This window comes from Neofelis nebulosa, chromosome 12 (genome assembly GCF_028018385.1).
Source record: "Neofelis nebulosa isolate mNeoNeb1 chromosome 12, mNeoNeb1.pri, whole genome shotgun sequence".
Classification (NCBI taxonomy): domain Eukaryota; kingdom Metazoa; phylum Chordata; class Mammalia; order Carnivora; family Felidae; genus Neofelis; species Neofelis nebulosa.
Window position 1 is genome coordinate 8768323 of NC_080793.1, and position 14719 is coordinate 8783041.

Consider the following 14719-nt stretch of genomic DNA (forward strand, 5'->3'; position numbering starts at 1 on the left):
CTTTCCCTACCTTCTAACGAAAGCATAGCGTTTCTTTCAATTACAAATGTATGCAAAAAAAAAAAAAAAAGGTCACAGATATTTTTAGAACTCATTACAGGAACTGCAGACATCTTGAATACTGTTTGCAATTTTCATGGTTCAAAATTACAGTAGTTGCAAGACCTGCTGCTGGCCTCGTTATTTAACGTATTGATAAAAAACCACATATATTACTGCCTCATATTTAAAAAAAAAAAAATCATTCCTAGAAGTACTTCAGCACAACTGTTTTCCTTTGTGATCTCATGTGTTTTGTTTTACGCGTCCAAAAATATTCTGAGAAGGGGCCTGCAGGCCTCACAGACTGCCAAGGGGGTTAATGGACATAGAAAATGACCCCCAAACTCCAGATCTTCTAAAGCCCCGAGTCTGTCTTCTCCCCTCCCAGAGGTCTGAACACTGGCCGCAGCAGAACGGAATAACAATAGACAACACACAGCCCCTTGGAAGGGAAGCTCAGAGTGACAGACGGGACTCTGGCCAGTGGCATGGACTGTATCTCTATTGCGTAACAAGTGCCAATCATGAGGGTTTTTTTTTTTTTTTTTTAATGTTTATTTTTGAGAGAGAGCGCATGTGGGCGCACATGCAGGGGAGGGGCAGAGAGAGAGGGAGACAGCGGATCTGTAGCGGTTCCTCGCTGACAGCAGTGAACCCGTGAATTGCGAGGCCATGACCCAAGCTGAAGGTGGACGCTCAACTGACTGAGCCACCCAGGTGCCCCTATGGGGGCTTTTTTTTTTTTAATCATCAAAAAGTTACCTACTTAGGATGCCTGGGTGGCTCAGTCACTTGAGAGTCCGACTTCACTCAGGTCATGATCTCATGGTTTGTGGTTCGAGCCCTGCATGGGGCTCTGTGCTGACAGCTCAGAGCCTGGAGCCTGCTTGGGCTTCTGTGTCTCCCTCTCTCTGCCCCTTCCCTGCTCGTGCACTGTCTCTGTCTCTGTCTCTCTCTCTCCCTCTCTCTCTCTCAAGAATAAACAAACATTAAAAGAATTAAAAAAAAAAGTTACCTACTTTTGACTTCACTGAATCCTTAACTAAAATTGGGGGAGGAGAACCCAACACCAAAAAAGTTGTGAGTCTTGCAGGGCAAGACACTTCCAGTCCCTTGTTAAAAATCACATATGATGAGGTGTAAAGACAAGAATACACACAAGAACTGACAAAAGAAAGGATACTAAGCAAAGAAACAAAACAAAGAAGCACCTCTGTCCAAAGACCCCGGAACGACTCTAAAAATGAGTTCCGATTTCTGATGATAAGTAACAGAAGTGGACAGTATAAAGGGCACAAATCTTGAGTGAATCATAAATGATATTTAAAATACGTATATGCCCTTGTGACCATTCCCTGGATCAAGACAGAAAATATTGTCAGTACCCCAGAAGGCTCCTTCACTCACTTTCCCCACTCAATACCTAATCATACTCTGAAAGGTAACCATTATCCTGACTTTTGTCACCACATTTTACTCTCTCTTGAACCTCACAGAAATGAAATCAGATCATGTGTATTTGTTTGCGTCAGGCTCTGTTCTTCAGCATCGAGTCTATGACATTCATCCATGTTGGGGATGTAGGAACAGTTCATTCTCTCCTGTTGCCATGTAGCAGTCCCCCATATGAACGCCACAGCATATGTATTCACCATTCAGTTGATGGACATACGGACTGTTTCCAATTTGGGGTCATTAAGAATAAAGTCACATCAACATTCTTGTGTCTGTCTTTTGCTGGACATAAGCGCTCACGGCTGTCAGGTATACATCCGGGGATCAGGGGAGACAAATGTTCAGTTTTAGTAGATGTTGCCAAACTTCCAAAGGGGATGTGCCAATTTACACTACTGGTAAGACGGGGAGAGTTCTAGCTTCTCCACATCTTCTGACCAGCTCTTAGCATGTCATTTTCGTTTTAGCAGTTCTGGAGTGGGTGCAGAAGTGCCTAACTGTGGGTTTAATATTGCAACAAACCCTAACTCTTTTAAGGATGACCTACTGCACAGAGGATTTCAGAGATACAGAAACTTTGTTTGCAACATTTAAGGTGACAATGACACCAGGAACACTTTATTTGACGTCAACAAGCAAGTTCAGAGGAAATATTCTTTTTTTAATTTTTATTAAAAAATTTTGTTTTATGTTTGTTTATTTTTGAGAGAGAGGGAGGGACAGAGCGTGAGCAGGGGAGGGGCAGACAGAGAGGGAAACACAGAATCTGAAGCAGGCTCCAGGCTCTGAGCCGTCAGCACAGAGCCCGACACGGGGCTTGAACTCACAAACCACGAGATCATGACCTGAGCTGAAGTCGGACGCTCAGCAGACTGAGCCACGCAGGCGCCTCCAGAGGAAATATTCTAATGGGCTAAATTGCCAGATAACTAAAGCTTAACGCTGCAGATGCCCACACTTATGCCATTGTTTGTTTATTTAATTAATTCCTTGGTTAAATGTTTATTTTGAGAGAGACAGAGTGTGCATGTTCATGGGGGAGGGGTAGAGGGAGAGAGAGAATCCTAAGCAGGCTCCACACTCACCACAGAGCCCTAAGTGGGGCTCGATCCCATGACTGGGAGATCATGACCCTAGCCAATATCGAGAGTTGGACACTCAACCTACTGAGCCACCCAGGCTCTTATTATGTTATGCCCTTTGAGATAAAGGTTTGCTAAAAGGCATTATGAAGAGTAATACATAAACTCAAATTCTTCTACGCTACAGATGTGCCTGAACATGCCAAGAGTGTTAAATGAGTCCTGAGACTAAGAAATCCTGAATCATCCCTGCATTGAATTCCAAGGCCCACAAAACCTCTTTGTTGACCTTCATGGTCTTTTCTTCACCTCGTTTATACTTGCGGGACGAGAAGGAGAGAAACTGAATGAATCTGGCCAGGATATTTTGAGGAGAATGTAATCAGAATCCACATATAACACCCTCGTTTTATCTGACTATTCGCTCATGGTTGACTTGAAGCAGGAAAGCCACACAACATGGACTACAGACGAGACCCCTCGTTTTATATAATGCCTGGGAGTTTTCATAGTTTTTTTCCAGAGTGAAGTTCAGTTAGTGAGTGAATGCATTTATTTCAGTTTCTAGGTTTAAATAGCAGAGGGAACACTGGCAGTAAAGAATATGGTCTTTAAAAAAAATACACTAAAATCTTTGGAATTGCAAATGGAAATGTAAGCTGGTTGAAAAAACTGAAACCACACATAAATTAACATCCCTTTCTCTTCCCCATCTTCCACGCCCTGGTACACAGCCTTTCCCTCTATTAACCATTCTACCAGGTTGGTATGGATAGTCCCAGACCTTTGTATGCATTCATAAAGGTGTGTTTACTACGTACGTACGTGCACACGTCACACGTCCGCATCCACGTGCATATATGCACATACATTCATAACACACATGTATATGCATATACACACAATTTCTTTTCATAAATGGGATGGTCGTGTAGCTATTACACTGAGGCTTATTTTTTCCCACTAAAGAAAATATCTTGGAAATATTTCTATGCCAGTACATTCAGATCGACCTTGTTCTTTTTGACTATATGGATTTTTTAAAAAATTAAACACTACTGTTGAGTAGAGATGTGCAAAATATGTAAACGGCATAAAAGGGCTTGACGTGGAAAGTTTAGGTTTTCCGACTTCTTTCCTGACCTGCCGTTTCCCTTCTCCAGAGGCAATCGCTGTTAAATTCTTCTGTGTCCTTTTGGAGACTCTCTTGCATATTGACAGACATATTTATCTTTCTTTGTGGTTTGCTTTTAAGGAAATGGGATGATAAGCTAATCATTCCGGAACTTGCTTTTAGGACTAATCCTATCGTGAACATTTTGCTATGGTATGCACCAAAGCTTCATTCTTTCTAACAGCTACTAAGCATTACACTGTATAAATGTATCATAATTTATGTAATTATTCCTCTACTGATGGAAATGCAAGTTGTTTCCAGGTGTTTGTTTTTTTTTTTTTCTATTTTAAATAATGCTATAATACACCTCCTAGCAGCACTGCTGGCCAAATGGTACACACATTTTTAATTATTGCTAATTGCCCTCCCAAAAGACTGTACTTGTTTACATATACCCCAACAGTGTGTGAGAGAACCCTCCCACGTGAGGGAAGGGAGATTTATGAGAAGCTCAAAGACTGTCCCTCTGTTCCACAATATACTAATTGATATATACAAGTGAGCCGTAAGGGAGGTCTCCAGGGATCCACCCAGGGGTCACACTCATTTTAATTAATAATCTCAACGAGCACGCAGATGGCAGAAGCAGCACACTGGAAGGTATTTTAAAGCTTCTCAGGGCGTTAGCTAATAGGACAGGTGACAGAATCAAGATGTCAAAAAAACCTCTTGACAATAAGCAGTCATGAGACACGCTGATGAGATTAAATTCAGTATGGACAATGCAAAACCTTGTTTGGGGACAAGTCCAAACTGCATGAGTACAGGACGGGGGAGGCCAGGTGCTGCAAAGCAGGGATTGGTGCTCATTTTACCCACCAGGAAACCGAGTCTTGGAGAAGTTGGGTCGTAAACTGGCAAGTGACAGAGCTGAGGCGGGAACCCAAGTTCGCTCGACTCCCAAAACGGTCTACACACTACACATACCGTGACGCCACCTCACAGCCCAGTAAGAGCGCACGTGAGAAAGACTGAGGTGAGGGGTAGCATATGGAAGGTTCTTAATGAGGCTTCAGACAAAGAGAGCGTGCAAAGGACAGAAGGGGACGGGTGTGCTCCACCCTGTGGCTGTGGGGGGTGCCCCTGGAGCCCCGAAATCAGTTCTGAGCCCCTCAGCTTGACACTAAACAACCTCTCCGGTGGCCAAGGAGCAGCAGCGAGGCTGGCGATAAGTGGAACGGAGTCCACGTCTTAGGAGAAAAGCAGCAGATGTCCTGGAATGCCTGAGGGCCTATCATGCTGAAGAGGGCTAAGCCGTACACCGTGGGCTACAGAAGATGTAAACAGAAGTGCTGAGTGGAAAATACAGACGATCAATACCATCCCATAAAAAGAACCCTTGGAATTTCCTGAGCGACGAGGGTAGCAGGAGTTTCTTTTGTGGTAAGGAGGTGACACTTGCTGGGTGTCTGCAGAGCTGTAGGATGGGCCTGGCTGTTGGAAAAGACCAAGCCTTGATCAGAAGCTTGTAGCTTTCAGCCCCAAGGTGAAGCCTGTGGGAGGGGAGGGGCTGCAGAACGACTTAATCGTTGGCCCAATGATTTGATCATTACGCTTACGTGCTGGAACCCCTTCGTGATGGGGTCCGGGGATCTTCCAAGGTGCTGGGAGGATGGTCCTCCCGGCAGGAGCGTGGAAGGTCCGTGCCCGGTGCATCTCTCCCATTTGGAGGCTCCTAAGTCGCACCCTTTGTAATAAACTGGTGATAGTAAGGAAAGTGCTTTCTGAAATTCTGAGTCGTTTTAGTAAATTATTGGACCTGGGGGGCGGGGGGTTGTGAGAACCTCCGACTTTGCAGCCAAGTGGGACAGACGTGTGGGTGACCGGGGACCTGATACTTGCACCTGGTGTCTGAAGTGAGGGCAGTCTTGTGGCGCTAACTCTGGGTAGCGTCAGAATTGAACTGAATTGTAGGACACTCAGCTGGTGTCCAGCAGAAAGCAACTGATGCAGGAGGAAGCAAGTTTCCCTTTCTAGCAGGTGGATTCAAGCAGGGGCCGATGAGCTCCCTGTGGTGAAGCTGCTGCAGGGACTCGTGACTCACGCAGGGTGCGGGCCTGGCCTAGATGAACTCTAAGGAATAGTTGACGGATGGGTGCTGAGCTGCAAACTTCTTATCAGTCCAGGGCCAAGTGTACAGCCATGGAGAGCAAGCATCTAGGAACACTTACAAGCAACTTGAGGTTCCTGTGACACCGAAGTCATGTTCAGTGGATTCATTTCTTTAAATAGAATCCAGACCTATCTGGGTGTTAGAAAATTTGGTGGGGAGCTATACCAACGGGGTGCTGTATACTGGTCGCACATAGGAGGGCCACACTGAGTTCTACGACCGATTGGAAATAAAAAAGTGGGTCCTTTGCCATCAGTGGTCTCAGAAACACTGCTCGGCCTCACTGTGACATCCCTGGGACCCATCCTATCTGGGTAGGGCTTTTCCTCTTACTTTGCACCAAGCCCCCTCAATGTTTTCCCCACAGTACTTACCAAAATTTGCTATCCTCTTATTGTGTCTGTGTTACTTGCTGTTTTGACTGCTCCCCCTGCCAGTCTGAGAGGCCACCAGGGCAGGGACGTCCGCAGTCTTACTCCCGAGTGGCCAGTGCACTGGCTGTCCGGCACCGAGAAATGATCCAAAGAATGAAGGCGGAATGACTTGACATGCTGCGTGAAAGGCACTCCTGATACAGCTTGGGTTTTGGGTAATGATGGGCTAGGTCATTCAGCCCATGCTCCCACTGAAAAAACTAAAACTACTAGAAAAATATTAAAAACATCTCCTTAAAAGCCCTGGAGTGCTCGTAAGATAGTCAGGAATTACCAGGCCAAACAGGCAAGAGGGAAGCGAGAGAGGTAAGAGGACCATGTATATCTTTTTAGCTTGAGGATATGTGTCAATCCTAGCAAAACTAAACTTGGGGCAAAGAATCAAAACCCCAGACCTGCTGAAGCAGGGAAGTCTAATAGGAGACCCAGCCCACATGATGCTAGGGCCTCAAAGGGTTACACATCGAAGGAAAACGTGAATCAGAAGAGACCCCTCTACCCCAAAGACTAGAGGGCAGGTTGCCACAGTGCGGAGCAGAGCCAGGCGGGGAGCGCCTCTGAGGTGTTGTGTCCGCAAGCCAGGCTTCACGTAAACTTTCAGCTCCGTTCTGCATCACTGGGGTGCTTTGGGAAGTCTCAAGCTGGGAATTTAGTTTACGGTGTCTGGCAAAAGAAAATGCAAACCCTCACTCCGATTCTGACATCGGCTCAAATTTGTTTTTTCCCACATCACCAAGCATTTCTCCGACACCAGCTGGGTGTTCTGAAACCCCACTCCATTCTGACACCATCTCCCTGGAGACAGCCTCAGATCCCACAGGTGAAGGGCTCCGTCCCACCAGACCGCCTTCCTTCTGCCACAGATGTCTATCTCAAGACCAGGTTGTCATTTGTCCTTCTGACCAACTGGCTACAGATTGGAGGTTCCAATGACCCCCTCCTGTGTTCGCTTAATTTGCTAGAGCGGCTAACAGGACTCAAGAGAAACATTTTACTCACTAGATTGTTGGCTTAACTACTAACTAGATTTATTATAAGAGGATGTAACTCAGGAACAGCCAGACAGAAAAGACTCATAGGACGAGGTATGGGGATGCCCTCTGGGCCTGCCACTCTCCCCACATCTCCCGTGTTCCCCACCCAGAAGCTCTCTGAACCCCGTCCTTTGGGTTTTTATGGAGACTTCACTGATCGATTAAATCACCGATTGAACTGGGATTGATTAAATCATTGGCCGTTGGCAACTGAACTCAGTCTTCAGCACTTCTCTTCTCCTTGGAGGTTGGGAGTCAGGGGTGGGATGAAAAGCTCTACCCCCTGCAAGGGGGTGGCAAGTTTCTCTAGTAGCCAGGCCTCCATCCCTAGGGGCTTTCTTATAGTCACTTCATTAATGTGACAAAAGCTACCTTTATCACCCTCTCACTTAGGACACTCAAGCGTTTGGGCAGCTCTGCGTCAGGAAGTGGGCCAAAGACCAAATATATATTTCTTATTTTGAATCGCAAGGTAACATTGCCTACCAAAAGGCAGCTCAGCCTAGGTCTCCTATTAGTCCTGAAAATTCATTTTCTAGAGCAACACCGGCACATCACTAGGCGGCTGCGCGCACAGAGAAACACAGGACACTACCACACCACGAGCACAGGCCGGCTTCACACACTGCAGTTCTCCGTCACAGATGGTAAAATCAGTGTACTGATGACGTGTAAAGAAATCAAGGCAAATTCGACATTATCTTCGACAGAACGGTAAGTCTAAGAAGCGACTGAGCCGGGGCGCCTGGGTGGCTCAGTTGGTTAAGGGTCCGAATCTAGATTTCGGCTCAGGCCATGATCTTACGGTTCATGAGATCCAGCCCTGAGTCGGGCTCTGGGTGCTGACAGCATGGAGCTTGTTTGGGATTCTCGGTCTCCCTCTCTTTGTCTGCCCCTCCCCTGCTCACGCTCTCGCACTCTTTCTCCCACAAGATAAACAAATAAAAACTTAAAGAAAAAAGGAAGTGACTGAGCCACCTCAAACTAGACAATGTTTCTTTGAAATGATATGAAAAGCACGAGCAACAAAAAGAAAAAAATAGATGGACGAGACATTAAATTTAAAAACTTCTGCGCTTCAAAAAACACAGTCAAGAAAGTGAAAACACAGTCTGCGGAATGGGGGAGGATTTTTGCGAATCGCATGTCTGATAAAGGTCTAGGATCCGTATGGTATAAACCGCTCTTAAAATTCAATAAAAGGAGAAACAGCCCAATAATGAAATTACTTTGCAATTTGTTTCTTTGTGTGTTTGAAAAATTTTAAACAAGCTCCATATATCGTCCCTTCTAGTGCACTGACAGCTTTAACTAACTTAGAGCAAGCCAGCTGTTTTTTTTTTTTTTTTTCCCCTGAGTCTCATGTGGCACTAAGGTCTTTTATCAGAGTGTACATTACACTGGCCGGAGGCTTTTAACTAAAGACCATCAATACAAAACACAGGCGCAGCGCTCCAACTCAGCGCTCATGCTCAGTGGTTCAGGTAGAAACAAAACTCAAAACAGTGTTTGAGCCCTGATATCATATTTCCCAGAGAAGCAATCTGAGACAGGACTGTGTTTTGAACACAACAGACCACAGTGATTTGTGAAATCAATAACTCCACCAAATGGTTCCAAAGATGTTAAGTGAACTGCCCACAGTCACGCTGCTCGTGAGTTGTGGACTCACCATTTGAACCCAGGCGGTCTGACTCCAGAGCCTCCGGAGGCGATTTCTAATCCCTCCGGTCCAGAGGCATGGCCAGAGGACTCAGCCAGGTGCGGAGCGTTTCGTGAGCCTAGGACCACATTTATGTCTTTCTTTGGAAGAGTGGATTTCCTCTAGACGTCGGTTCCGGCAGGGGGCAGAGTGGTGCTTACGTGGGGTGGGGAAAGTCCAGTGCAGCCTCAGTCGAGGCTGGGCTAACGTTCTGCAAAACTTTTGGTAGCACGAGGATGTCTTGAGGCACAAAAACCTCTGGGGTCTCTTGGCACTTAGGTTTTCAAACTAGAAACTCAGCACGGTGGCTGCTAGCTTTGTGAGCACTGGAAAATGAAGACTTAAGTGTTTCTGCTTCTGGCTTAGCTCCTGGGACACAGTTGGCTGCCCGAGTCTGCGATAATAAGACTGGCTTATTTCAGGAGCTGGGCCATTTGGGGAGGGCTGTTTCCAAGCTTCAGAAGCAAATTCCCCTGGGAGTTCCTTCCTCTGCGTGGGTCAGCTGACATCATTTTGGAAAAGGAGTACGTGGGCGCCTATTCAGAGGTCTGGCCTAAGACGGGATGGCCTCCTCATGCCTCACGGAGCAATGGCGAGGATACCATGTCTGGGTATGTGAAGTTAAGGCCACAGCTGAGATGAGAGAGAATCTCCCGAATGCTGTGGCCTTTCAAGTTAAATCCACGGCCTTTCACCAAGAATCTGATTAAGGAGGTGGTCAGGAAAGCAAGGCTGGCAAGACAGCGGCGATCGTGTTAACAACCACAACCACGATCACTCTTACAGCTACCGCTTATTGAGTGCGTACTAGATGGCGGGCACAGTTCCAACCGCCTTATCAGCTTGGCTCACTTATTCTTTTCAATAATCCTGAGACACTTACATTTTATAGATGAAGAAACCGAGGCTCGGAAAGGCTGGGTCACTTGCTCAGGGACATACTGCTAGAAGGTAGGGGAGGTATAACTTGAACCCAGGCTTGTCTGACTCCAAAGCTGGGCTAGGGGCTGCTAAAGCACTCTGACGGCCTGTCTCTCAGAGAGGGAGCAGAGAAGGAAAATGGGGGATTACACCAGACTCTGTGTGTAGTTCTGGGAGGCAGACCTCAAAGAGTAGAGTGGGCAGTGGAAGTCTGAAGAAAGACCAGGAAGGTGCATCCCTGCGGCCGGCAGCAAGGAAGACCAGGAGACCCCAGAAAGAGGGCTTGGGCCCAGGGACGGTGGACAGGCACCCTGCCCTGGTGTCTTCTTGGGATAAAGACAACATGTGGTAACTGCAGTGACTCTTGCCTCTCTCTCCTGAGCCCTGTGTTGCTCCCGCGGCACAGCCAAGCTGACTAGCTTGGCCAAGGGGAAGAGCTGGGATTCTGGGGCCAAACACAAAAGGTGTCATGGCTGTGAATTCTTCTTCGGTTCCACTGCTGGCAGACTACCTTTATGTCTCCCTGGCTTTATTATAGATCTTTTTCTTTTTTTTTTTTTTAAATGTTTATTTTTGAGAGAGTGCAAGCGAGAGAGGGGCAGCGAGGGGGGACACACAGGATCTGAAGCAGGGCTCCAATTCGTGAACCAAGAGATCATGACCTGAGCTGGAGTCGGACGCTCAACCGATTGAGCCACCCAGGTGGCCCTATTAAAGATCTTCTAAAGGGTCTGCATCACCCTATTACCAGCACCGTTCGTACAAAGAATCATGGCATTTTTCCCTTCATGTCTGCTTCAAGTGAAGCTCTAAAGAGCTCCATTTAGCTCTTCCTAGGCTGCACTGAGGCAAGTGTTCTGTGGTAACGAGCATCACAAATGCCTCACTGCTGTATCGCAGGTGCTACAGCCATGGCTTAGCTCCTGGGGCTATAATCACGTGCTTAGTGACAATACAGGGGGACGGGGCTTCCTTACCTCATCTGAGGAGCCATTTTCCACTCTGAATCTTCCAGCCCTTTGGATGGCTCCATCGGCGTCACTAGAAATAAGCTAGGAGACAAGAGAGCTCTCAGTTAGGTAGCTGGGTCACCATGTGGAAAGCCCCTTCTGTCCGTCTGTGTCCGTCCTATAAGTAAGCCAAATCCTACGAGAGCTGGAGGGCCCAGCCTAGAAGAGAACGGTTTTTCTGAAGCTCTGTCAGCCAAGCCCTCACACAGTCGGCCCCCACAGTCTTTAGGAAGCTGAAGAGTGAGGACTCCCTGCCCCCTACAACCCACAAGAGGAGGGAAACAAGAGCATCAAATCTAAACGTGAACATTTAAATAAAATCTAAACATGGACATATTCCAAAACTGAACAAATATTAAAGTAATTCTCCCTGGAAAAACAACCTTAATACACATCACATGTGGACAAGTGCAGCTCACAGATGGCAAAAGTGAAAGCCAAGTCTCAAGTTCGGCCGTCTTCACAGGAAAGCCTAAAAAACAATTAATGGCTGGCATGAACTCAAGCCTCTACTAACATCACAGAAAGCTCTTGCGCCTCAGTTTTAAACAGTCTCCACAAGGCCAATTAGCCCCTTCCCAGGAAGGCGGGCTCAATGTGAGCTCTGGCAACATGATGCTTGCAAATAGGCCGCCTTCAAGAAGCTCACCGGTAGGGTGACATGAGTGAGATCGGGCGTTGGTGCATCAGTCCTAAAATTACTGATTCAAGATTTCATTTATTTTCTCCCAAAATGCCTAGATTTCTCAGTAGCAACTTGGGAAAATGACATGTTTTTTTTTGTTGTTGTTGTTTTTTTTTTTTTAACTTTAAATCTGTCCACAATTTGTAGCAAAGATGTGGCAAAAATTTCCATTTCCCAGACTCATTAGAAAGTGCTTGCCCTGGCAGGGGTGGGGGACACTTCTTACCTAACTCAAGACTCACCTGGTCAAACACATACACAATTTCTTAAGAAAGATTGTTAGCTCGTAGTTTTGCTTGTGTTGAGAGACATGAAGGTGTGGAAATGGAAGAAAATCAGGGGAAAACTTCCCAAGGACAACGATTTGCAAAAGGCTTATAAATCTTTTCCACGATAATTATAAAAATAACAGTATCTATTTAAAAAATTTTTTTTTAAATGTTTATTTTTGACAGAGAGAGAGAGAGAGACAGAGCATGAGTGGGGGAGGGGCAGAGAGAGAGGGAGACACAGACTCCGAAGCAGGCTCCCGGCTCTGAGCTGTCAGCACAGAGCCCGACACGGGGCTCAAACTCACAGACCGCGAGATCATGACCTGGGCCGAAGTCGGACACTCAACCGACTGAGCCACCCAGGCGCCCCAACGGTATCTATTATTTATTGAGCGTTTATCCACGCCCTGTACTCTTCTGACCTTCACATGCATTGTCTCATTTAACTCTCAAAACAGCAAAACAGGTGGGTACCATCACTGTTCTCATTTACCAATGAGGAAACTGAGGCAGAGAAAGGTAAATAAAATAACCAGTTGTAGTCACATACTGGTTAGTACGTGGTAGGCCTGGGGATGTGAACACAGGCAGACAGACTTCAGAAACCCATTATCCTTACCTAACGGTCCACCATGGAAAGTCCACGAAAAGGCGCAGGTTTTAAACCTATTCTTTATCCTGCAAAACCATTTCTAAAAATAAATGAAAGGATTTTTATATGTATGTTTAGCTATTTATGGCATCAGATTATTCCATGGTCGGTAAACTGAAGATGAGCCACAGAGACTTTGTGGTATAGAATTTATCCCTGCCTGGGGCACCTGGGTGGCTCAGTCGGTTAAGTGTCTGACTTTGGCTCAGGTCATGATCTCACAGTCCGTGGGTTCAAGCCCCGCATCGGGCTCTATGCTGACAGCGTGGAGCCTGCTTTGGATCTGTCTCCCTCTCTCTGCCCCTCCCCTACTCAGTTGCGCACACACTCTCTCTCTCAAAAATAAATATTAAAAAAAAAGAACTTAACCCTGCCCAACGGAAGTGTGGCCTTTGGCCTCGACTTCGGAGAGGTGATCTCTGAGCCCTGGAAATGTTCTGCAGGAGTGTCTATTTACCTGGGACTTTGAGCCGTACAGGAGAAGAACATGAGTTGTGGTGGGGGCTTTGGGTTACACGGTATGAGATCTACCTCTGGACACCAAGGCTCAGGTGAGCCTCCCTGGTGCATGTACTGCCACATGTCCTTGCCAGGAGGAGTTAATGCTGTCCGTGACCCCACTGGGAGAGGACACCAGGAAGCTGCATGTGGAACCCTCCTGGATTCTGTCCCTCGTGCCTGTTCCCTTGGCTGATCCTAATCTGTAACCTTTTGCTGTAATAAACCATAAACGAGTTTAACAGCCTTACCTAGACTCTGTGAGTCTCCTTTTGGCAAATGATTGAACCTGAGAGTAGCCCTGGGGACCCCTGTACTCTGCAGTGAATGTCAAAAGTGAGGTCTGGCAGGCTGTTGCCTAGTTTAGAGAGGCCGATTCTAAAGTATAAGGGCAAGATGAACGTAGTTCTCCTGGCATCACTGCCATTTTCACAGGGGGAAGTATAGAGGATTCAGTGTCAATTTCTTCTTTGCCTATGAGCTTCTACTCATGGTCTGTTAAAATATTAAAATTTAGGCCACAGCAAACAGGTTTCAAGTCAAGTGTTCTTGGTGTAGGCTGCCTCAGGGGCTTTGGGAGAAGTGTTCTGAGGTCGCATCTGGAGAGGAAAGAGAGCTGCAGTCAATTAATTACGTCTGACACAGGTGTATAAAGAGACAGGAGGATGAGCACTCCCCTGAATTAGAGGTTGGTAGATACAGTCCTTGCTGGAGCTGGTAACAACCAGAATTCAAAGGCTCGGGAGAAGAGCTGACAGTCATTCACTGATTCACTCATTCACTCATATAACAAATGCAGAATGTCTACCACTATATTCCAGACACTGACGGGCACAGGCAATAATGCCCTTTCCTGTGCTGAGATCAGAACAAGAAGGTTATTGCTTGTCTTGCTTCAAAGGTTCAAGAAGCAGAAAGGAAGAACATGTTCAACGATCTGATGGCTGGAAGGAATCTGGCTCCCTCTGAACTTACGAGCCCGAAACCCACAGGCACTGAACTTGGGCCTCAGGCTGACCTGGTTAACTCTCTCGCCTTTCCCGTCTCTACCACCGGCATCCGCACCCAAGTCACTGTCATCTTTCCCCCAGATGACTGCAACCGCCTCCTAGCAGGTTGATGCACCCAGGCACCCTTGCTTCTCTCCGACCCAGGCTGCACACCGTAGCCGGGCGATTTTGGCAAACTGCATCTGTGACTGTCCCACGATCTCACCTCTGTCCACACTGCTCCTTCTCACCAGAGGACCTGCAAGGAAGGCCTCTCCCATTTTCCCCTAAAGAACTCCTGCTCACCTTTCAAATTCACTGCAGTCAGGGGACTTCCGCGCCCTTGCCGCCTGGGAAAAGTTCTAGAGCAGTCCTGTTGAGTTGTGAGTTACATTTCTTTGTGTGATTACTTGATTCATGCTGTTTCTTCTCATGTGCTCCCTCTACTCCCCAACGATAAGCTCCATGGAGACAGCGATTATGTTGGTTTTTCTCCCCACTGCATCCCCAAAGCTAAGCACACTGTCTGACGGTATAAATGTTCACTAAATACTTCGCAAATAAAAAATATGTGAATGGGCCGAGGCCAAATTCCTACTGAAACGACCAAAGGAATATAAAAATGCAGGCAAGATGGATGCCAGTTCTGGAAA

General features: G+C 46.7%; 1 protein-coding gene across 6 annotated transcripts in view; it reads right to left on the reverse strand.

Moving 5' to 3' along the window:
- The window catches only part of GARNL3 (GTPase activating Rap/RanGAP domain like 3), a 153319-nt gene that overhangs the window by 73346 nt on the left and 65254 nt on the right, over positions 1-14719 (reverse strand). For 5 of the 6 annotated variants that reach the window (XM_058694069.1, XM_058694068.1, XM_058694067.1 and 2 more), the window contains one exon: positions 10938-11012. The exons of the other annotated variant lie outside the window; for it this stretch is intronic. In XM_058694069.1, the coding sequence (XP_058550052.1) occupies positions 10938-11012 (75 nt within the window). The remainder of the gene's footprint in view (positions 1-10937; positions 11013-14719) is intronic. 6 annotated transcript variants of the gene reach the window in all.